Source organism: Ahaetulla prasina, chromosome 9 (genome assembly GCF_028640845.1).
Source record: "Ahaetulla prasina isolate Xishuangbanna chromosome 9, ASM2864084v1, whole genome shotgun sequence".
Taxonomy (NCBI): domain Eukaryota; kingdom Metazoa; phylum Chordata; class Lepidosauria; order Squamata; family Colubridae; genus Ahaetulla; species Ahaetulla prasina.
In genome coordinates, this window is record NC_080547.1 from 1,039,783 (window position 1) to 1,063,712 (window position 23,930).

The following is a 23,930-nucleotide window of genomic DNA, read 5'->3' on the forward strand; positions in this document are numbered from 1 at the left end:
ATAATTTTGTCACCTACCTCTGAAAGAATGCAGTCAAAAATACCAGAACGTTAGTGTGGAGCTAGTTAGAAAGAAAAAGATACCTGTATGATTTGGGAAACAGATTAGAAAAAAAACAGGATGTACAGGCTTATTGTAAATATATTTATTTTCTTGGTACAAGCATTCTTGCAAATACTCAAAACACAAGGAAGATGCTAGGCGGTGCTGAAAATGCCCCCTTGACGTGTTAGAGAACATCCCAAGTATCAAGAGGTCAAGAAAGCGGAGCAGATGCGATTGTCCAGCTGCGTCATGCTGCAGTCCTCCGTTTTTTTATGGAGAAAACAGAAAGGGGGATACGCTGGTTGGACCTTCTGAAAAACTGCACAAATGAGGAAGGAGGGCTGCATGGAAAAACCACAAGCCGCCTTTGGAAGCACCTGATCAGATGCCAAAAATAATCCCACAGCTGGAATTATGTACAGCAATGGAAATACCAATGCATTTGGGCAATCCAGCTGGCTCAATCTTTTGCTCTCCAGTTCAGGGGTCTCCAACCTTGGTCCCTTTAAGACTTGTGGACTTCAAGTCCCAGAGTCCCTCAGCCAGCTTTGCTTTGCTGGCTGAGGGACTCTGGGAGTTGAAGTCCACAAGTCTTAAAGGGCCTAAGGTTGAAGACCGCTGCTCTAGTTTACACCTATGTGCCACTGGCACACAGCTGTGGGTTTACCTAGAAAATCGCCATTTTCTGAATCTTCTTAGCGACTGTCAAGAGACTGGAAGACGGGAGGGAAAGTGTGAGAGAGGTGCAATGGCTTAATTAGGATTGGGTGCCACTATGAACACCTCCAATCCTTTCACTCCCCCCGTTTTACCCATCTACATTAGGGATGTCACTCGATTTCATTGAGGGCCACATCAGCGTTGTTTTTGATGTCGGGGGGTGGGTATGGCTGGGGTGGGCATGGCCAGCTCGACGTCACTCATATCGGGTGCCTGTGGAGGCCCGAGTGCTCTGCCAACAAAAATGGGCTCCTGAGCTCTCTCTTCAGCTGCCACGGCCTCCTGCAACCTTCTGCTAGTGAAAACTACAGTATTGTTAGAAAACTATAACTTGAAATCAGTTAATAAATCAGTCTGGGCCGCTACTTTCTGGGGTAGCATGATCAATAAGCCAAGGAATTCCAGGAAATTGCTGACTAGAGAGGCCACTCGGGAGTAATCCTGTCTCTTCCCTCCTCAGAAAACAGAAGCTGAAGCCCACCACAATCAAAGACTTCAGGTTGAGCAGGTCAGATAGGAGTGAAGGTGTGCAGCAGTTGCAGGGTCTGCTAAACACACCCTCACAAATAGTACGGTTCTCTTGGTCACCTGCAGCCTCCATCTCTACCTTCGGTCTGTGCTGGTGCCGCATCTGAAGCACAGATGCAAGTTGCTCACTCATCACTGCTCACCTGCCCAGGTTTTGGTGATGCATGCCAGGTCTCTCATCCCAGTTCCAATCATGGTTTATGACAGAGCTGGCATTTTAAGAGTATCGGCAGAGATGGAGGTACACCTGGCTCTTCTCACCTGGCTCTTAAGACAAGGTGAGGCGTTAGAAAAAGCTTCCTTTGCTGCCCCCCCTCTGCTGTCACAGCCTTGACCCTCCCTTTCTCCTCCTCCCCGCCCAATTTGATAGGATGAGAATGTGTCACAGGCTGCAGCAGACAAGCTGGGGATTCACACTCCAAGACTATCGGGCGCTAGGACAAAATGAGGTTTTTTTTTAATTTAATGCATATTTTGAAATCATTAGAAAGAAATGCAGTCAATACAACGACTTTAAATGTATTTAATTCCTTTCTGGGAAACCAGTGCTCATAAATTGGCCGGCATATATTGCACTCGTAGCTTTAGAGGTCTGGAGATAATTTAGTGGCTGCTAGCTGCAAAACCTGCGGTTTCTGAATCCAGAAAGTGAGTTGTGAATATCCGCTAACTCTAGAAATGTGGCGTCTTTTTCCTGCTGCTTTGTTCTCCTGAAAAGTGCCCACTGCAGAAATGCTTAGACTTCAAGAGAAGGGAGTAGCTGGGAGAGCCTGCCCTTCAGGAGTGGGCTTTGTCCTTTAAAGGGAGGTGGAGAGGCTGGCTAAGATTCAGGCTGAAAATAGAAGTCCACCAGATGAGAAGGTCCTGGGTTATTTATCAGCCCAATGGGTTCGTTGGCTTTGGAAGAAGTGCAGAGGAACCAGCCCGGGTGGGCGGCTGACTCAAAACGCCGTATTCCATCTTTGTTAGACATGAAGAAGGTGAAGCGGGTGGAGCCCTCTTTATCTTTGCACAGATCGGAGATGTTGACACTCTGAGGAGGAGAAAGAGGTTTTCAGGGAAGGGAACCACCTCGAGAAGCACTCCTCTTGCAGCCTGCTTCAGGCCTGAAAAGTTACCACAAATGGGGCTTCGAATAGCAAAATCAAGGGAAACTATTGATGGTGAAGAAACCCTAAGCCGGGGGGGGGGTCAAACTTGATTTCATTGAGGGCTGCATCACGGTTGACCTGGGAGGAGGGGTGTAGCATGGCCAGCTTGATGTCATTCCTGTTGGTGGCGCCTGTGGTGGCCTGAGTGCTCTGCCAGCAAAAATGGGTTCCCGAGCTCCGTTTCTGGCTGGGACGGCCTCCTGCCGTGCGTGCCCCTCCTGAGCTCCGTTTTCACTGGCAGAGGGTTGCAGGAGCAATTCTGACTGGCCCGAGTCCCAGCTGATCAGGAGGAAATGGGGATTTTGCAATAACCTTCCCCTGGAGTGGGGTGGGAATGGAGATTTTACAGTATCCTTCCCCTGCCATGCCCACCAAGCCATGCCACGTCCACAGAACCAGTAGTAAAAAAAATTGAAACCCACCACTGATGGGTTGAGGGTACGATCTGGCCTCCTCCGCTCTCTTACGCATATCATGGGTCATGTAATGCTGTGCTGTACAACTTGGTTACCTGGGTTTACTAGGAGAGGCTTCTCCCACACAAGGCATCCCCCTCTAAACTATGTAACCCCCTCCTCTCCTGTGTGCACACACAGAGAGCACTCTGCTGTCCAGTCTCTCTGTGTGGAGAGCTTTGCTGTCCAATTACTCTGTCTAGGAAGTACCAAATAGCAGCACAGATAAAAGCGACCTGGGGCGTCATCAGACCGGTTGCTTCTCACCTCCAACTGGAGCTCAGGCGGGGACCCAGGAGAGCAGGCCAGGCAGCTTTTCCCACCCCGAATGCTCAGGATGATGGGGAAGTTCTCTTGGCCAAAGGCCCAGTTGCGGACCCAGAAAATCTTTTCTGGAAAGGGGAAGAAGAAGGAGGGAGAGACACTGAACTGTAGTTCAATTCGTACCTAACTAAATCAAGGTAGAGTTCTTTCTTTCTCAGACTTTCTATTTTTCCAAGAGTCAAGTACTTTTTTTCTACAGTGGATGGCATTCTCCTTCCCCTTCTCTCAGTCAAACCAACATTTTTTTCCACAAATGGGGAGGAAACCTGGAAGAGCTTCCCTTTAAATAAGATCTGGAATAAAGAATTCACATTAGGGGCCCAGCCACAGCAAAGTTGGGGAAATGGGGTGAGAGCAGCATTGTATGCTGGGGTTGGAAAAGAAACGAGGCCGTGCAGAAGCCCAAATGAACATGGAAGTCCTCCCCTCCTCCATGTCAGTTGGGGTAGCAAGGAAGCCAGGCTGCAGAAAACTAGCCTCTCAACCGTTGAACATTATAACCCTCTGCCACCAGGTCTTCTCTTGATTTTATTTTACATTCTCTTTGAAAAAACTCTAGCATCTCACGATAAATTAGCAAAGACTCACCTTCCAGTGCAGAGTTGGGGGCTTGCAAGTATCCGGCTATTAGTTCATTGTTCTGAAGGTAGAGGGATTTCTGGTTTACATCCCAGAGTCTGAAATGCCAAGATTCGTGTTTTAAAAGAAAATTTCTACTTTTTTCTCTCTTCAGCCATTAACTTCTACATGGGCCATTGTTGTGGGGAAAATAGGAAGATGTATTAGGCATATTTTCTACCTTGAGTTATTTATAAAAATGACAAAGGTGGAATAAAAATAAGTAACATTATATCCTTTATTTGATAGATAGGCCCATTTAAAGGCTTCTTGTTGATTTAAGAGCTGCCTTGCTATTTATAGTATGAGCTGCTGTTCATCCACTCTCGACTCCTGCCTTTGCCTCCTATTCGCTCAAATCTCTTTTGGGCAGGAAAACCCAAGCAAAGTCCTCATATTCATAATGGGAAAAGAGCCATAATGAACTCTACCTTTATATGCCACTCCTGCCGTTTGCGGTTTTGGGTATCTTACGAAACTTAAAATCGATGCAATTCTAAAGCATTAAATAAACACCATAAAAACACTAGTCCAGCTGTCCCTTCTCTGAAGCTTTCATTCCAGTGGCAAATGCTTTTATAACACAGACCTGGCCACGGAGAAAACGGTGCTACCAACTGATGCTACAATAAATGTGAGAACTGTGGTACCTACAACCCGAGTCTCATAAACAATCTCAAAATTGTGGGGCAGAACATTCTGCTAATGCCATGAGAGAGCAGAGGAGGAACATCGGTGCATCTCTCCTTCCAAGAGATGACCTCCAAAAGAAGCCAGATTTTTGGCCAGAAGAAAGTTGCTTCCACCCAGTCAGAGATTCATTTCTAGAGATCAGAGTCTCCCTTTGTCTCAAGAGGCATCCAGTTTTCAGTGAAAAGAGCAAACAGGTGCCCGGTGGGACCCTGCCCCCTTTTCTTTGGGGCTTCAGGTCCCTCCCTGGAGGAGGGAGAATGGGGAGAGGCCTCTGTGAGGTTGGTGAGCTCCAAGATGTGGCAGGCTCCCCGGGGCCTCCCTCTTTGACCCTTGGCCGAGCTGCCCAAACGGCTCACCCAGGACACTTACCGCGACTTGAAGACGGTTCCTTGGGCCTCGTTTCCAGCTGCACAAAGAACAGAAAGCAGGAAAAGGGTCATTTTATTTGTTGAGTACCTGCTGGACTCCATTGTGTGCAACACATTTATCATCTCTGCTGAATCAGCCCAGCTGGCGGCTTTATAAAGTCCATGGCAACCACACAATTGGAATGTACGTTATTTCCAGACGTGACACTTCTGTGACATAACCCGCTAAATTTCCAACAACTTTCGTGCGTGTTGCAATTCATGTTGCAACTCTGGGTGCAGAAACTAAACTTCCCCAAATTAATAGAATGGGTTCCTTTTGCTATATGGCAAAGGGGAAATGAAACCACAGCACATAAATGAAAGCAAACATTCAACCTGAAGTTGTACTCATAACAAACAATGCAGCTATTTAAAAACCTGTATTCAAAATAAATGAAGATGGGAGGTGCAGCCAGGAACTCTTATTACCAAATAATAGAGAGTTCTCAATTAAATAGTGTCATTAACTTTCCTTTGCATCCTGTTATTCCAAAGATGTTCCATTTCCAAAAGAACAAATAAGCATATCAGGATACAGAAAGCCTAAAACACGCTTTCTGGTCTGACCTGCGTGGCCTTTACAAGCAAAACATACCGATGGCTGAATTATTACCTTCCAATGGCTGCACCATACCTGACTGAGCCAGCTGCTCCTCTCCCTGGGAGTTGCCCATCGCTTCTTCCCCTTCTTTCAGCTTCAGCTGGGACCTCTGAAGGCTTCACCCACCAAGCTATGGAACAGCCGGAAGTATTTGAAAAGGCGTGACCAAATCTGCAATGTAGATCTTGACTGATAAGGATGGCTCTCTTAAATTTGGTACAAATTTTAAATACTTGATTATAATAGATTACTCTTATTCCATTGGCTACTTTTGTTGAACATCAGCCATTGATTCATTTCCAGTAAGAAGATTACTTTATATGTAGTAATTTAATATTGTTTTGAAAATTCTTGTTAACTTTCACAGGATATAAATGGTAAATCTTTCTTTCTAGTTCTTTTTTCGTTTGTTCTTCATGGTTGTTTTTATTAAGTATCTATTAAAATTAAATTATTATTATTTTTAAAGTGTAGCCAAGCCTGAGAATATTCTTATAAGGCAGGCAGATTAACTTTCCTGTTTGAGATCAGCCTTTCTGACCTTAAGCCTGAATCTTTTGGAAGAAAAATCAGGGTCCAAGCTGGGAGAAAGAGGCTGAATAAAATGGAGGCTGGCTGCAGGAAAGGAGGTCTCCAGAAACTTCTGGTAGCCAGAAACTACAGTGACAGCAGCATGTTTCTGGGATGGCTGACTTGATGGGGTTGAGAGTAGGTGGGCTTTTACACATCCTGTGGGGCTTTGTGATTGAAACGCCTGTTCCTGCGCAAGAATGTGTCCTTTAATATTTTAATGGATGTTGCCTGATTCCTACGGGGTCATATAGGGGTCATGGATGGCTCTACAGGCAAAAGGGGAAATGCAAATCCTTTTTGTGTTTTGTCTGAGCTAAACTTGTCAGCTGTTGTGTTGCTTATTAAGAGTTTCTGGCTGCTATTTGCTTTTATGAATAGAGTGGCCCAGCTTTCTGAATGGATGCAAAATACCCATTCCTAAAGACCAGCCTCTTCAGGTTTGTGCTTGAGGCTGTTTTCCTCTAGCAGAAGACTGGGGATGCTTTCTGCTTTTAAGAAGATGCCTCTCCTCTTCTCCTTCAGGGGAAATATTCTATTCTGCCTCTTTTTAATATTAAGGAAAAGAATATTTTATTCTGCCCCGTGGGCTTCCTACAAATCTTACCTCAGACCAACCGATTGCCAGACAGATGGATGAGGTTTCCATAGCTTTCCTGCTTAGTTTTGCATGCAACCAGAGACTTCCCCAAGGCTACCACTATTTCCCTCTTTTTAAAACCATCCATTTCGGTGCCAGAGGCTTATTTGTTCATTACTTTTTAGAACATTTCTAGACCACCCCACTTCTCATAGCTCAAGGAGAGATACACACAATTATAAACAGCGTAAAAATAACCAGTGTGACTCATGTCTACTATCTACAATGAACAGCTTTCAGTGCTTTGCAGAAAGCTGGCAAAAAGGCAGCTTCTATCAAAAAAATGGCGGATGTTCTCCAGTTCTTGCTCCACAAAGCTTATGCAACTTGAGCAATTCATCTTGAGAAACTCCCAGGGGGACAAATTCTGGTCAGAAGAGTGCATCCTGCAAAGGTGCGGTGCCAAGCACCTCCAGTTCAGTCTAGGAGCCTCTGCGTAGCTAGTGCATGGCAGAAGGGACACAGCGGAGTCTACTTCTTTGACTATGGAATCAATTGCAGCTTCCAAGTTATTTTCAAGAATAGCTGGATGTGAAATTTGTTGTTGTTAGTTGCAAAGTCGTGTCCGACCCATCGCGACACCATGGACAACATTCCTCCAGGCCTTCCTATCCTCTACCATCCTCTGGAGTCCATTTAAGCTCACACCGACTCCTTCAGTGACTCCATCCAGCCACCTCGTTCTCTGTCGTCCCCTTTTCTTTTGCCCTCAATCTTTCCCAGCATTCGGCTCTTCTCCAGCGAGTCCTTCCTTCTCATTAGGTGGCCAAAGTATTTGAGTTTTCTCTTCAGGATCTGGACCCCATGAACAGTACAAAAAAGGATGTGAAATACATTTCAGTAATCTGACCGCAAGATCAGGAGGATGTGAGTCACTGTTGAAAGATCATGTAGCACCAAGGAACCACCAGAGGACTGGAAAATAAGCTGATGTTGTTTCCAATTTCAAAAAAAAAAGGGGGGGGGGAACAGACTCAGGAAACTAGAGATAATCCACCTGACATCAATACCTGGAAAGATCCTGGAAAAAATAATCAAGTGATGGACCTATGAAGATCCAGCAATAAGCAAAGCTAATTTTAGAAGCCAACATGGGTTTGTTCAAATCAGATCATGTCAGAGAAACCTTTTCTTTTATGTACACTGACAGCATATGCACCAAAGACAAATTCCTTGTGTGTCCAATCACACTTGGACAATAAAAAATCCTATTCTATTCTATTGCATTCTTCGACAAAGTAATTGAATTAGTAGACCAGTGAAATGCTGTGGACATAGTATATTTAGATTTCAGTAAGGCGTTTGGAAAAGTAGACCACAGTCTACTTCTTAAGAACTACATCTATATGGGGGGAAGCATGCAGAGAGATACCCCAAGGTTCTGTCTTAAGCCAGTAGCCTTCAACATCTTCATAAACGATTTAGATGAGGGAATAGAAGGGAACTCATCAGATTTGCCGAAGACACCACAAAGTGGGGATTAGCCAGCTCTTTAAAAGATGGGCTCAAGAGCCAGAAGGATCTCAACAGACTTGAACACTCAATCTCATCCAACAAAATGAAATTCAATGGTGAGAAAAGTTGTCCAATTGGGGGCTGAGACTCTGAACAACAGCATAGCACAATCTTTTATACAGTTGATTTCCAGAAATAGGGAAGTAACATTTCACAAAGCTATTACCTTTTTTGGAGTTCTACTTTACTTTTAGTCTTTTGTGTCTGCTTGTCTGTGGAGTTGCGCCTTGTTTGAGGCTATGTGTCATTTTGACCCTATAGAGTTATGCCTTGGTTAAGCTCTACGTCTCCTTTTTTTCTTACTTGTGGTTTCTGCTGCTTATTTTCTTGTTGTCAATCTTGTAACTTCCTATCTGAGTATATGCGTTGTTACATTTCCTTCATCTGTGACATGTTGCGTGGCACGTACATTCTTCCAAATTTTTATTTCTTCTTTGGAAGGGGTTGCTTCATAATGGGTGATCCATCGAAGTAAGGCAAGAAAAACCAAATGCACAAGTATAGAATAGAATAGGCTCAACAGCAGGAACTGTGAGAGGGATCTAGGGGTCCTGATGAACCCCCACTTAAGTATAAAACCAGCATTGTGCTGCAGCTGCCCAAAAAGCCAATGCGGTCCTAGGTTGTATCAACAGATCATATGAAGTATTAAAAAGTAAAAGGTTCCCCTGGCACATATGTGTTAGTCGTTCCCGACTCTAGGGGGCGGTGCTCATCTCCGTTTCAAAGCCAAAGAGCCAGTGCTGTCTGAAGACATCTCCATGGTCATGTGGCCGGCATGACTGTATCTTATTCTGCACTGGTAAGACCACGCTTGGAATATCATGTCCAGTTTTAGTCACTGTAATACAAAAAAGATATTGAGTCTCTAGAAAGAGTGCAGAGAAGAGCACAAATCTGGCTATGGGACTGGAGGTTACAACGTATGAAGAATGGTTGCAAGAACTGAAGGACTAGGAGTGACATGACGGAAGTTTTCCAATATTTGAGGGGCTGCCACAGAGAAGAAGCTGGTGGTGGTGTCAACCTATTCTCTAAAGCAGGGGTCTCCAACCTTGATCCCTTTAAGACTTGTGGACTTCAACTCCCAGAGTCCCTCAGCCAGCAAGCTGGCTGAGGAACTCTGGGAGTTGAAGTCCACAAGTCTTAAAGGGACCAAGGTTGGAGACCCCTGCTGTAAAGCACCTGAGGGCAGGAGAAGAAGTAACGCATGGAATATTATTAAACAAAGCTCCACCGTAGAACCTAAGGAGACATTTCCTGGCAGTGAGAACGGCCTGCCACCAGAAGTTGTGGCTGCTCCATCACTGGAGGCTTTTAAGAAGAGACCGGACAGCCTCTTGTCTGGAATGCTACAGGGTCTCCTGCTTGAACAGGGGGCTGGACTGGAAAACCTCCAAGGTCCCTTCCAACCCTATATTTCTGCTGTCTCCTGACTGGTTAAAGTCAGATGAGCAGAGTTGGAAGGGACCTTGGAGGTCATCTAGACCCCTACTACGCCAGTTCTGACAGCTGGCAGCCCGGTCTACTTCTTCAACCCCACAGCAACCGGGTGCCTCGGCCCCTCTCGACCTCCCCCACCGGAGAAGCCAAGGGAGGGCCACCTCCTCCTCCCCCCCCACAACAGCGGCCCTTCTCCCGGCGGCTGAGGGGGACCCTCGAGGGGCCCGCGGGCGCCAGGCTGGGGCGGCGGGCGGCGGGGGTCACGTGACGGCGCCGCGCATGCGCGCCCGGGGGGCGGCGGGGGCCATGGCTGCCGGGCGGTTCGTGGCGCTGCTGTGGGCGCTGCTGCTGGGCGGCCGTTGCGCGCGGGGCCTCTACTTCCACATCGGGGAGACGGAGAAGCGCTGCTTCATCGAGGAGATCCCGGACGAGACGATGGTCATCGGTGAGGGGGGCGGGGGAGGGGCGGGCGGGGGCAGGGAGGGGTCGCGCCCCCCCTCCGGCTGACCGGCCTTCCCCCCCCTCGTCTCCTAGGCAACTACCGGACGCAGCTGTGGGACAAGCAGGCCGAGGCCTTCCTGCCCTCCACGCCGGGGCTGGGCATGTTCGTGGAGGTCCGGGACCCGGACGCCAAGGTGAGGCGGGCCCGGCTGGGCGGGGAGGGGAGGAGGGTCGCGCCCCTCCGGCTGACCGGCCTTCCCCCCCCTCGTCTCCTAGGCAACTACCGGACGCAGCTGTGGCCCAAGCAGGCGGAGGCCTTCCTGCCCTCCCCGCCGGGGCTGGGCATGTTCGTGGAGGTCCGGGCCCCGGACGCCAAGGTGAGGCGGGCCCGGCTGGGAGGGGGAAGGAGGGGGGGCTGCCCCCACGGAGCTGACCTCCCCGCCCCCCCCCCGCAGGTCATCCTCTCGCGGCAATACGGCTCGGAGGGCCGCTTCACCTTCACCTCGCACACGCCCGGGGAGCACCAGATCTGCCTGCACTCCAACTCCACCCGCCTGGCGCTCTTCGCGGGGGGAAAGCTGGTAAGCAAGGGGGGGGGCAGGGGGAGAGGCCCCCCTCGAGGGTCTGCCCCCCCGCCCCTCCCAAACAAACTTTGGTCCAAAGGGGGAGGGGCTGCAGAGGCAGGGAGGGAGGGGAAGACGCCCCCTCGGGGATCTATCCCGCCCCTGCCTCCCAAACCTGCTGTCTTTAGTCCAGTGGGGAAGGGGGGCAGAGGGAGGGAGGGGAGAAAGGCCGGGGTGGTGGTGGAGAGCATCCCCCCTAGGGTCTGCCCCTCCTCCCAAACAAGCTTGGTCTTTGGGTCCAAAGGGGGAAGGGGGGGCAGAGGGAGTGGGGAGAGGATGGGAGGCAGGGGGAGAGGTCTGGGGGGGCTGTCTTTGGTTGGGGGGGGCAGAGGGAGGGAGGGGAGAAAGGCAGAGAGGGAGAGCACCCGCCCTCGAGGGTCTGTCCCCCCTCCCAATTGTGCTGTGTCTTTGGTCCAGCGGGTGCACCTGGACATCCAGGTAGGGGAGCACGCCAATAACTACCCGGAGATCGCCGCCAAGGACAAGCTGACAGAGCTGCAGCTGCGAGCCAGGCAGCTGCTGGATCAGGTGGAGCAGATCCAGAAGGAGCAGAACTACCAAAGGGTGAGACTGCCAGGGACCCCCGGGACACTCTTTTATGCTGGCTCCCTACCAGGGAGGGAGCCGACGGGGGTGGGGGGAGGTGGGCTTTCCTGCTGCCAAGGTGCTTGCAGGAAATGGACAAGTGTTTGAAATGCATTTGAATATAAGTAGCTGGGGTTGGTCATTGGGCTGTTGGTCTGACCTCCGAGCTTGGCTGTTTGGTTGGAAACGGTGTCCGAATGGTGACAAAACTTTTGCCAACAAATGGCCAAGCTTGGAGCTCAGACCAACAATCCATGGACAAGTGTGTTTCTTGCCAGTCACTGCAGCCCCTCCAAGGCAAAGAGTGGTCTGACATTAGACATCCTGTGGATGGCATTGGAAAAACAAATGTTTTGACACCGGAAAGGCTAAGGAAGCTGAGCTTGGGTCACTTCTGCACACAAGAAAGAGGCCACAACATGATTATCCCAAGGCCCTTACAAGTTGTGTTGGTCTTGAGCCAGAAGGACAAGGTTGCTGTGTAGCATTTTAAGGTATTAGAAATAGAGGTGCATGAAAAGGCCCACGGTATTTGCTGCCTTTCTCTCTGTGTGGGATGAGATTGGCAGAGTGGTGGAAGATGCTTGGAATGCGAAACTGAAAAGGTCCTGCATCTCAACTGGACCTCGGTCAGGTGGAGGGCAACAGTTGAATGAACCATGGTAGGAAGAGTTGGGCCAGGCGTGTTCTTGATGCTGACTGCTTTGTTCCCTCTGCAGTTCCGAGAGGAGAGGTTCCGCATGACCAGTGAGAGCACCAACCAGCGGGTGCTGTGGTGGTCCATCGCGCAGACGGTCATCCTCCTCCTTACAGGCATTTGGCAAATGAGGCACCTCAAGAGTTTCTTTGAAGCCAAAAAACTGGTTTAATGTCTTCAGCCTCACCTAGGTCATCATTCACCAATGCTCCATTGTTGCTTTCCACTGAGTAAATCTTGATTTTTTTTTAAAGTACTAAACTGAGAAAGAAGCACAGCAGACAATGTCCCTGCCCCAATTAAATACATCTACGAAAACATCTCAAACCTTACCATATTTTTGTGCTTTGAAGCATGTGAAACTACCGGTAAGGATAGCTTGCCTCGGTTATCAAGCTTTCCTGGAACGTTCTAAGAAGCTGCTTTATAAAAGACTGAGAGAGGGTTCCCTCCGTTACTTTTGTAATAGCTGCAGTTTGCCTAAAAGATTGTCTTCTAAAGTCCCCTGTAACTCTAAAACTATTTGACAGAATACAATTGGAGGGAAAAACAGATTGACATCAGAACTGTGTAGCACTCCTGCCTTGTTCAAATATCATTGATCTAAATATTGTTTAGCATTTCAGTGGTGATCAAGCGGCCAAGGGATTGAAGGATTTCTTGCAGCATTTTCTCCTTTTTTGTAGTTCTCGGTTCTCTAAGCACAGGATTGGTCTTGGCTGGAGAGTCAATGGAAACGAGGGAGCAGTAGAAGTTTCCTCCAAGTTTGTTGTAAAGGTCGAATAAAGAAGCCCCTTAAATTTGTAAATAGTGTGACTTAGAGCTACTCTCAGATGGAGATATTCCTTGAAGAGCATAGTGGTGTTATCTCTTCTTTCTGTAATTTGGAAATAGAATCTGTAAATAATCCAGCTACTGAACAACCCAGTGCTGCAGTTTGGTAGCAGAATTGGACCTCTAAAGTAGTGGGACTGAAAATAGGCATTTTTTTCCTTCACTGCTTGCCTGGGCAAGTTTGTCATGAGATCTGTTTGTTACACATTTGGATTGAAATAAAGTTTTTTTTGAAGAGGCTTTCTTTATATGTTGGTGGGAAAAGTAGGTTAAAAGCAAGTGTGAAAGCCTGCTGAACTGTAAAAGTCCCCAAATTCTTAACCGCAAAGAGGCCCAAAAATCCATTTAATCACTTCCACAAGAAATTTTAGGATATATTCCAATGTTTATCAGTCTACAGGTAGTCCTTGACTTACAGCCATTCATTTAGTGGCCAAAATTGCACCAGCACTGAAAAAAGTGACCTAGCCTTTTTCAGAGGAGTATTGCAGCATCCCCTCCCCCATGGTCACATGATCAGAATTGGGGTGCTTGGCAACTGACTCTTATTTGGGATGGTTGCAGTTTCCCAGGGTCATGTGATCCCCTGTTGCAACCTGACATGCACAATCAACGGGAAGCAAGATTCACTTAGCAACTATGTTACTCGACTCCAGTGATTCACTAAACAACTGGCAAGAAGTCCTAAAAAGTGGCAAAACTCACTTAACAGCTGTCTTCTTTAGCAACACATTTTGGCAATTGACTGTGTGTAAAAAAACCATAGCCCCCTCCTCCCATCACAGGTAAAGGGAGCCGTGTTTGTTGTAATCCTGGTATAGGCAGATCATTGGAATTGTGGTGTGCTCTGAAATAAGCACTTGGCAATAGCCCTGGGCTCACATACTGCTTCACACCCCTCTCCAGGTGTTTTACAGGGTCAGCCTCTGTCTGGCCCCCAACAATTTGGGTCCTCATACGTTGGTGCTCTCTGAGCTTGACCTTATGATACCTAATAAAACGTGGCAAGAAAACAAGCTTGGCCTCTGAAGTACATCACAAGCAATCACAAGAAAACGGTGTTGACGGGGGGACAGAGATCGACCCCAAGGCGCCTCTTATGTGGGGTGCCGCAAGGGTCGGTTCTCTCGCCTCTTCTGTTCAACATCTATATGAAGCCGCTGGGTGAGATCATCCGTGGTTTTGGGGTGAGTTGTCATCTATACGCTGATGATACCCAGCTCTATATTTCCACCCCTAACCACCCCAACGAGGCTGTTGAAGTGATGTCCCAGTGCCTGGGGTCCGTACGGGTTTGGATGGGGAGGAACAGACTCAGACTCAATCCCACCAAGACCGAGTGGCTGTGGATGCCGGCGGCCCAGTACAGTCAGCTAATTCCATCACTGACCATTGGGGGCGAATTATTGGTTCCCACGGAAAGGGCTCGTAATCTGGGCGTCCTCCTGGATGCACGGCTGTCTTTAGAAGATCATATGATAGCTGTCACCAGGGGAGCTTTTCATCAGGTTCGCCTGATACGCCAGTTACACCCCTTTCTGGATCGGGCTTCCTTATGCACGGTCGCTCATGCCCTTGTTACATCCCGCCTGGACTACTGCAATGCTCTCTACATGGGGCTCCCCTTGAAGGGTACCCGGAGACTCCAACTGGTCCAGAATGCGGCTGCGCGGGTGATAGAGGGAGCACCTTGTGGCTCCCATGTAACACCCCTCCTGCGTAGTCTGCACTGGCTCCCGGTGGTCTTCCGGGTTCACTTCAAGGTACTTGTTATCACCTTTAAAGCGCTCCATGGCCTAGGGCCAGGATATTTACGGGACCGCCTACTGCCACCATTAACCTCTCACCGACCAGTGCGCTCTCACAGAGAGGGCCTCCTCCGGATACCGTCAGCTAAACAATGTCGGCTGGCGACCTCTAGGGGGAGGGCCTTCTCTGTGGGGGCCCCTACCCTCTGGAACGAGCTCCCTCTGGGGCTTCGTCAACTCCCCGATCTCAGGTCCTTCCGCCGCGAGCTGAAGACGCTGCTGTTTCGAAGAGCAGGACTAGCTTGAACGTAGTTTTTAAATTGGGATTTTTAAAAAAGGGGTTTAATTGAGTTTTAAATTTGTATTTAAAAGTTTTAGGGCATCAATTGAATTTAACTGTCTATTCTTTTAGCTGTTTATATGTATTATATGTTTTCTGTTGTTTTTTGGCTGTGAACCGCCCTGAGTCTTTCGGGAGATGGGCGGTATACAAATATAATAAATAAATAAATAAACCATCCACCTGTGTTGGTGTCGGCCAAAGGCTTTGAAAGCCCTACTTGGTCCAAGGAAATAACCCCGGGCGGTTTCCAGGAGCACCTGCAACCTTCTGATCCCCCGGGGAGCCCAGGGCGATGAAGGGCTCCTCTTGCAGCCTCACCCACCACGAGGTGGGCACCGCCTGCAAGGGGCTCCGGGGGTTGCAAGGTAACATCTGGGCAGCTAAGGTCAAAGAAAAGGCCGCCGGCCCCTGGGAAATAGGGGGCAAAGTCAGCCACTCGCAGCATCAGCGTAAGGATCGCGCTCCCCCAAACCAGGGGAGAGAAAGCTACTTCGCAGCGGGGACCGAGGGCAGCCTGTCGTGTCGTTCGCCTGCCAGCCATCAGAGGGTGCTGTGTCGGTGCTGGGACGCTCCGCTCGGGCTGGTCTATGACCGCGCCCTACGACCCCAGCTGCCGCTTCCGGCGCGTGTGGTGTGGGGGGGCAGCAGCGAAAGCATGGCGGCGGCGGCGGAGGGGAGCTTCGGCCAGATGGGCCTGGACGCGCGGCTCCTGCAGGTAGAGGCCGGCTGGCCGGGCGGGCTGTGGGGCTGTGGGGCGGGGCGGGGTCCCCGGCGCCGCGGGTGGCGCTGAACGGGCGTGCTGTGTTCCCGCCAGGCGGTGGCGGAGCTGGGCTGGGCCGCGCCGACCCCGATCCAGGAGAAGGCGGTGCCGCTGGCGCTGGAGGGGAAGGACCTGCTGGCCAGGGCCCGGACGGGCTCCGGGAAGACGGGCGCCTACGCCCTGCCGCTGCTGCAGCGCCTGCTGGACGCCAAGGCGGTGAGTGGGCGGGGCCTTGGGGCCTCCCTGGGGGTGGGCGGAGTCCGGGGGGGGTCTCCTCTGTCCGCCTCGCCTGACGCCCCTCCCCCCTCCCCCTCCCCCTCCCCCCTCGCAGGCGGCGCTGGTGGCGGAGCAGGCGGTGCGGGGCCTGGTGCTGGTGCCCACCAAGGAGCTGGCCCGGCAGGCGCTGCAGATGCTTCGGCGGCTGGCCGCTTACTGCGCTCGGGACGTGCGCGTTGTCGACTTGGCCGGCCCGGAGGACCTGTCCGCCCAAAGGTGAGCAGAGCCCGCATTGGTTTTAACAGTAACAGAGTTGGAAAGGGACCCTGGAGGTCATCTAGTCCAACCCCCTGCTCAAGCAGGATACCCTAGACTAGGGATTCGAACCGCCAACCTTTCTGATTGACAGGCTTAGCGTCTTAACCACTGAGCTGAGGCTGGAAGCCCCTTGGTAGGTGTCGCTTCAGGCCCCCCCCCCCGCCTTCTCTGTGTAAGGAAGGACCCCCATCCTCTCCAGAAAATGAAATATTGGGGGGAATATTAAAAGAGGCAGAATATTATATTCCCCCAGAGGAGAAATGGAGAGAAAAAACAAACCTTAACCAAGGCAGAAAGCAGTCCCAACTGCCTCCAGCTGAAATGGACCAAAACCTGTCTTTCATTTGAGGCATGGCCAGCCCCACATCAGCAAGTTTAGCCCACTGACTAGTTGGTGCATGTCATGTTCTCTAAAGAGAGAATGGAGCCATGATCCAGCTGCCCTTTCTCAGCCCAGCTTCCTGAGAAGCACAGCCGGCTGCAGAGAGAGACAAGACCCCGGTCATCTGTCCCTCAGCAGCTCTGAAAGGGCAAAGGATTGCAGGGCAATGGCCTTTCTCTCTGCCACTCCTGGACATCCAGGGCCCTGGGTGGTTCTGGGTTTCAAACTCTGGATTTTCTTTTTTGTGGTCATAATAGAAGACTTCATTCAACAGATGCTTCCCTCCCCTCCTTTTTTTGGTTTTTAGAATGCGTTAAAAGAAATTTTAACAGAAAGGATTGCTTTGTTTGAAATCTATTTAACAGAAATACTTTACTTTTCTCTGTATTTTTTACTTTTTGCATTTTTTTTCTTTGAGTTTAGTTTTTATTTATAATTACTTGGACTGTCTGTCTGTCTGTGTGTGTGTGTGTGTGTATTTGTAGGTTTTCACGGGTATATATATGCAGGTTTTGGTATGTTCAGGTCTTTTTCCGTGTAAGATTGGAAGTATTTAGGCAATGTTTCGAACAGATCTCACTCATCATCTTCAGGCTTTGGCTTTGTTCTTATTGGCAATTGCTCCTAGAAGCACGAAGCTGATAACACCAGCCTGAAGATGACGAATGAGACTTCGTCGAAACGTCGCCAAGACACTTCCAATTTTACATGGGAGAAAACCCGAATAACCAAAGACCTACCTACACACACACACATATATATATTTGTTTTCTGAGGTTTTCACGGGTGTTTGTATGTAGGTCTTTGGTTAAGACCTACATATAGTATAGCCAAAGACCTATATATAGTATAGGTCTATATATAGTAAACACCCGTTTACTTCTATTGTTCTCATCATGTGCTAAATAAATAAATTGTTTAGTTTGTATTTTAATATAATCACAATTCTTAATGAAAAATATATATAAAAAAATGAAAGATTTCCCCTCTGGATAACGCCACTGAGTTGCCCTCAGCTTATCTGACTTTGATTGTCCCCAACATCCTTTCAAAGAGAGGTACCTGGGATTCCTCCAACGCTTGGCCTTGACGCCTCCAGTTTTTTGCCTTGCAGACCCCTCTTGATGGAGAAACCAGATGTGGTGATAGGAACACCGTCACGGGTTTTGGCACATGTACAAATGCAAAACTTGAGACTGCAGAATTCATTAGAAATTTTGGTGATAGATGAAGCTGACTTGCTTTTTTCATTTGGCTTTGAGGAAGACTTGAAGAATCTCCTCTGGTGAGTTCTGCCTCTGAAATGCTGTGATTCTATGGTTCGTATAATTTCTATTCAGAAATCTAATTACAATGGTAAAAATTAAGGTACAAACAGAAAGAGAATAAGAAAAAAATAATTAAAAATATAAGAGAAAATAAAGGAAGAGAAAGAAAATAGAAGGGTTTTCATCCCATTACATTGGCCCATCCCACCTGGTCAGGTAATTGACCCTGTCAATTAATGCACTCCAACTGGTGAGGTCCAGGACAAAAGACTTCCCTGCGGTTGCCTTCCCCCTCCAGAACAGTCTGCCCTCCACCCATTTTTTTTAAAGATTCCTTATTTTAGCTTGCCTTATCAGCTTGCATCTTTGTTGTTTAACAAGAAGAAATTCCCAAATGGTACAGATCTTCAAAAAAGGAATAACAGACTATAGCTAAAGAGAGCCTCGTTTAGCTTAATAAAGAATAATAATAATAACAATAATAACAACAACAACAATAAAAAAAGATTAAGATAGTCCTCAGCTTATGGCCACAACTGAGCCCAAAATTTCTGTTGCTAAGTGAAAAATTATTCTGTGAGGGTAACTTGGAGGAAGTGATTTAAATTTAATGAGTTAATTGCAGTTGGCTGGAATTTTACTGATCTGAAAGTGAACTTTATGTATTTTAAGAAGAAGTTTAAAAAAAAAGATGTGTTAGAATGCTTTGATTTTAGAAATGCTTTTAAAGAAATAGTTCCATTTATTCTGTGATAACATTAAATCTATTGTGTGATTTGTTATTTTACGCAAGAGTAAGTTAGACTAAAGTGTTCTGCGTCCATTGTTCTCTTCTGCTGGTGGGGCAGGGCGGGCTTTGGGGTTGATGTGCCATCCCATTCATAGGACTGATGCAATCTTGTTTCCCTGCAGCCATTTGCCCAAGATCTACCAGACCTTCATCATGTCAGCTACCTTCAACGAGGATGTGCAGGCACTGAAGGAGCTGGTGCTACACAACCCAGTAAAGAATGGCGGATTGGATGGTGGGGTGGGGTGGGGCAAACAGGTGGTTTGGTACCTGCCTGGTTTACAGGTTTTGTCCTGCAGATTGCCAACCCTGAGTTTGGTTTGGCTTCAGCCCAGGTGTGGTGGCCTAGAGCCTGGGAGAAGCCACCTCCTGCATTCTTTTGGTGGTGTGATAGGCAGGATTTCATGCTCCTCTTGCGCAGGTGACCCTCAGGCTGCAAGAAGCACCGTTGCCAGATAGCTCCCAGCTAAGTCAGTTCCAGATCCAGTGTGAGACTGAAGAGGATAAATTCTTGCTCCTCTACGCCCTCTTGAAGCTTTCCCTGGTGCGGGGAAAAGTTCTCCTCTTTGTCAACAGAACCGACCGCTGCTACCGCCTCAAACTCTTCCTGGAGCAGTTTGGAATCGCTGCCTGTGTCCTCAACTCAGAGCTGCCTGCTCAGTCCCGGTGAGCGTCAACAAACAGGAGCCTGGGGTTGGGTGAAGAAGGCCCGATATTTCCTGGACAGGGAGCAGTTCTATTCCCAGGAAATGCCATGCTTCCTCACTATGCTTTGGATGCTTCTGGGTTGAAAGGTTTACCCAAGGAGTAAGTTTCCCCCGGGGATGCTGGAAAGTATTAATGACACACATTCTTCGAGGACTTCATGACGACAGAACGCCATTAACGTTGCTCGTTTCCGGCCAACACCTGTTTCACTTGTACATCTTTTAATCTTGTATTTTACATTTTGTATCGTACAGCATGCCTTATTGTAATTGCGATGCTTCTGGCACGAATAAACGGAACAAAGCATGCTTTCAGCTGCTGGGAAGGATGTGGGGGAGGCTTGATGATCTCAAGGGTTTGGAAATAACCCTCAAAGGCTGGTCTGATACTCTTCCAGATGCCACATCATCAGCCAATTCAATCGGGGCGTCTACAATTACATCATTGCCACAGATGAACAGGACCTGGCAGAACCAGAGGAGGCTGGCAGGAAAAGGAAAAAGGGCACCAGAGGAGAAAAGTGAGTCATTGTGTCCCGTCCCCCCCAATTCTTCATACTGATCATGTGTGTGTGTGGATTAAAGAGGTCTGGTCTTCTTTGGCTTGATAGCCGGACAGTAGTGGCCTCCTTGGACTTCGCCACCCTCCATCTGTGCTTCTGCTTTGGCTTCCAGGGGCAAAGATCAGGAATATGGGGTCTCCCGAGGCATCGACTTCCACAACGTGTCCGCGGTCTTCAACTTTGATTTCCCCCCCTCCTTCGAATCCTACATCCACCGAGCAGGCAGGTGAGTGGCGGCTGTGGCCAAACCCAGGAGGGTCTCTTTCGCAGAAATGTGGCAGTGCGGGAATGCCCAGCTCCACTCAAGGCCATAGCCTGATTGGGGGGGCAGTTTTGGTAATGAATCTGGCACGTGATTTCGCTTCTGGGTCCCTTTGAAAAGGCAAATTCTATTGCTTTTGGAACCTGTTGAGGTTTTTTTTAAATACGGAACGGAGGATGCTTCTATGGTCCACAACTCTATGGTTCCTTAGAACAGGGATGTCAGAGTTGATTTCCTTGAGGGCTGCATCAGGGTTGTGTTTGATCTCATGGGGCCGGATAGGTGTGGGCAGCTCAACATCATTTGTGTTAGCAGCTAGGACTAAAATGTGGGTGGGATGCAGCTTTTCCAATTCTCCTGAGTCTTCATTTGGGCCTCAGAGAGGGAGGAGGAGGCACCCAGACCTTAATTGTCTTTAAAGAGGACAATTGCAAATCGCAAGATAAAATCATGGGAAATTCCCACAGATCTACTTGGGGACAAAGGGCTTGAAGTTCCACAGCCAGGCCAGGTTCTTTCAAGGAGGTTCAGCTTCTCTCACACTCTTTTTTTTGACTGTCAGCAGCTGCCACCTTAGCCTCCCTCTGCCACTCCCCCGTCATTCTCTGAGGCATAAGGGGTTCCTCTTGCTGAGCCTTGAAGCCCTCCTTTGCCTTTGGGGTTTTGAGATGTTGGCGTGTCTCTTTTGCAGGACGGCCCGTGTTCACAACCCAGGCACAGTCCTGACCTTTGTCTTGCCCTCTGAGAGGCTTCTGCTTGCCAAGATAGAAGAGGTGCTTACAGCCGGTGGGTGACGGGAGAGTTCAGGGCTCCAGGGAAGAGGGTGGGTGCCCCTAAGGCTCTGGAGAAGTCAGCCAGAGCACAGAGGGCCGGGTGTCTTGGTATCTCCCTCCCTGGCCAGCTTCGGGACCACTGTGCGTTGTGAGGGATGCATGCCTTTCCCCCAAACTCATTGCTTTGGTTGGCCCCTTAGAGAGCGCAAGCAAGTACACCTTGACGCCCTACCAGTTCCGGATGGGGGAGATCGAGGGACTCCGCTACCGCTGCCAGGTAAGAGCAGCTTTGCACGGAGGAGACCATGATGGGGTCCTTGGGGAAAGAGATGGCTGAGCTTCTGAAGAGCAGCTGCTTTTTCTCACCCGCACCATTGCAAGTGAGAGCCACGTTGCCACTGCTGTCTCCTGGGGAAAAAAATGGAAGCTGGGGCCCTTGCTGAAAAGCAAGTTATTTTCTGTAGCAAGTGGTCAAGCATTAGAGGGAATCCAGGCCAAACATAGGAGAATAGAGAGAGAGGTGCTAGAACACCCTGGAGGCCTTAATGCAGCAGCCTGTGTCTTCTTCTGACACCTCTTGCTGCCTCCCCTCCCTCCCTCCCTCCCTTCTGCAGTAGCTGGTTTAGGGCATTAAGCATCCTTAAGCTTCTAGGGCACTTTCTCTCTTCCCCTTTGCCCCCAGGATGCCATGCGGTCAATCACCAAGCAGGCCATCAAAGAAGCTCGGCTCCGTGAAATCAAAGAAGAATTGCTCAACTCAGAGAAACTCAAGGTATCCTGTGTGGGGCAGAGAAGCTGGCCCCAATCCTCCCTCCCCCTCCCCCTCGCTCCCTTCTCCTTCCCAGTAGCAGCACCCGTCCAGTTCTGCATTTGACGGAGGCTGATGAGCCCGTTGGGCCTTTCTCTCTCTCAGACGTACTTCGAAGACAATCCCCGGGATCTGAATTTGCTGCGCCATGACAAGCCCCTTCATCCGGCCATTGTTAAGCCTCACCTGCGCAACATCCCAGAATACTTGGGTAGGAGTCGCGTTTTGGAGGAGCGTCTCCACTATGGGGAGGGGAGGGGCTGCTTGAAAAAGGAGACCGCCCTCATTTAGGACGGACGTGTGACGCTTCCCCTCTTTCTAGTATACGTGGGAGTTTCTCTTTCTAAATGGGCTTTTTTTTTTTTGACCTTCTGGTAGAAGTATTCACTGGGTTTCCCAAGGAAACGGAAGCACATGGGGGTGATGCACAGGGCCAGGAGAGAAGGGGGTGGGAAGGGCTGCCTTCCTGGAAGCTGACGGGCTCTTCCTCTTGCAGTCCCTCAGGGTCTCCGGCCAGCAGTTCCAGCCCTCGCTGGGAAACGCAAGCGGTGGAAATGCCCGGCCTCCACTAGCAAGGTTGGTGGGTCTCCTCTTCTCCTCCCCCCCCCCATTCCCAGGAGAGCCACTCAAGGGGCTGAGCCTGGCAGCTGAGTGCCTGGGCTGGAGCTCTCTGAGCGGTGTGCCTCAGGTCACCCTGAGGGGGCTGATGCCACGACCTTCTTCGCAGAGCCAGCGGAACCCCTTGCACAGCTTCAAGAACACCAAGAACACCAAGAAGAAATTTCGGACCTTGGCAAAGCCCAAATAAGTCACCGGAGGCCTTGGTTCCTACCAGCCGCAGAATGAATGAAAGTGACAGAGACTGGTTTCCATTTCCCGGATGGCAGAAGCGCCATAAAGCTGCTCTCTCCCGTTTTCAGTTTTTTAAAGAGTCGCTTGGCTCCTCTCTGCCCCTTGCTAAATAAATCGCAGTGGCCAAGACAGAACCCCATTTCACAAGATGGCTCCTGCTAATCTCTGGCTTCTGCTGCGTCAAATGCTCTCTTGTGCGGAGGGGAGGCGAGTGGGGAAGGGCATCCCGCAAACAACTCAGCCTCGTGATAAGCAGCGCCTGGAATTGCTCAGGGAAGCACGCGGGGAACCGGGACAGGTCATGGAGCAAAGGCGTGCACTGTCTTCATATAAATAAAATCTACATGCGTGGGATTGCGTGTATGACGGTGTGAAACTGTTGGTCGGCCTGTTGCCAGAAAAAGTCCCGTTCTTGCCAGCAGGCTGAAGCGGCCGACCACAGGGCACCTTGCCAAGCAGTGGGCTGGGATGGCAGCTGGTGGACTCTTGCCCGGGCTGGTGGCTTTTATCAGGCGCCAAGGCCAGGACACGATTGTAAACCTTGAAGTGGCAGGATAAGAAGCTCAGGGTGTCGCCTTGCGTGGCCTGGCCTGATCTGACGTTGCACAGCAAGGATCAGGAGGGCAAGCAGGGCCCCAGAAATGCCCCCCCCACCCCCGGAGTGTCTTGCTGTGCTCCATCTTTCGTACAGCCCCCAAATTTCACTTAGCAAGGAAGGGGGGGGATTTGGCCATTCTATTAAAGGGCCGTTAAAGCTATTTTGGTGCGATGTTTCAAGAGAGGAGGCAGGGAAAAGCTTTTGGCAGAGGCTCTCAGGAAGGCAGGCAGCCAGGCCCTTCGGTGGGGCTTGGCGTCCTTGGATGGAAGGGGAAAGGGCCACCTTCACGGGAAGATCACTTCTGGATTTTGTGCTTGTGATGAAAAAAAAATATGAAATTCTTTGGTTTTGCTGACTAGATAAATTTGTTATAGAAATGTCTAATATGTACTAATGTGTAAATATCATAAATTGTGGCTGTAATGTTATTTCTACTGTGCTAAAAAGAGTCAGAAATCAACACTTTTACCTCACATTTTCTCTTCCCTTTTTCTTTCCCCTAGTTCCCCATTCATTTTTATTTTCCTTTGTGTTTTATATTTTGAGAAAGTAATAAAAATAACTAAGGTGAAACAGGAAGGCTTGGTGTCCTTGGATGGAAGGGAAAAGGGCCATTGAGGAGCCCTGAGTCCGGTCCTCGCTCAGCCCG

The 23,930-nt window shown here is 49.3% G+C and overlaps 3 protein-coding genes across 5 annotated transcripts; 2 read left to right on the forward strand and 1 right to left on the reverse strand.

Annotated features, from left to right (window-relative positions):
• Positions 1 to 623: 623 nt before the first annotated feature.
• On the reverse strand, positions 624 to 5,849 carry LOC131204049 (interleukin-1 receptor antagonist protein-like). Of its 3 annotated transcripts, none has more exons than XM_058194860.1 (5): positions 5,558 to 5,849; positions 4,904 to 4,940; positions 3,812 to 3,900; positions 3,167 to 3,291; positions 624 to 2,326 (listed from the first exon to the last, which is right to left on the reverse strand). In XM_058194860.1, the coding sequence occupies exons 1-5, from the start codon at positions 5,616 to 5,618 to the stop codon at positions 2,114 to 2,116; spliced, it is 525 nt and encodes a 174-aa protein (XP_058050843.1). In that variant the 5' UTR covers positions 5,619 to 5,849; the 3' UTR covers positions 624 to 2,113. The 3 variants fall into 3 exon arrangements, with proteins under 3 accessions (XP_058050843.1, XP_058050844.1, XP_058050842.1); XM_058194861.1 differs by having other exon boundaries at positions 626 to 2,326; positions 5,579 to 5,753; XM_058194859.1 differs by lacking the exon at positions 5,558 to 5,849 and having other exon boundaries at positions 627 to 2,326; positions 4,904 to 5,134.
• A 4,146-nt stretch (positions 5,850 to 9,995) lies between these two features.
• Positions 9,996 to 13,128, forward strand: TMED4 (transmembrane p24 trafficking protein 4). Its single transcript, XM_058194831.1, has 5 exons — positions 9,996 to 10,158; positions 10,248 to 10,348; positions 10,610 to 10,735; positions 11,195 to 11,341; positions 12,082 to 13,128. Exons 1-5 carry the CDS (start codon positions 10,020 to 10,022, stop codon positions 12,229 to 12,231), a joined length of 663 nt encoding a protein of 220 aa, XP_058050814.1. The 5' UTR covers positions 9,996 to 10,019; the 3' UTR covers positions 12,232 to 13,128.
• A 2,493-nt stretch (positions 13,129 to 15,621) lies between these two features.
• DDX56 (DEAD-box helicase 56) lies at positions 15,622 to 23,697 on the forward strand. Its single transcript, XM_058194820.1, has 14 exons — positions 15,622 to 15,699; positions 15,799 to 15,960; positions 16,076 to 16,236; positions 17,775 to 17,945; positions 18,841 to 18,931; positions 19,140 to 19,384; positions 19,824 to 19,946; positions 20,101 to 20,214; positions 20,942 to 21,036; positions 21,224 to 21,300; positions 21,706 to 21,795; positions 21,937 to 22,042; positions 22,328 to 22,407; positions 22,559 to 23,697. Exons 1-14 carry the CDS (start codon positions 15,640 to 15,642, stop codon positions 22,637 to 22,639), a joined length of 1,656 nt encoding a protein of 551 aa, XP_058050803.1. The 5' UTR covers positions 15,622 to 15,639; the 3' UTR covers positions 22,640 to 23,697.
• The last annotated feature ends 233 nt before the right edge of the window (positions 23,698 to 23,930 follow it).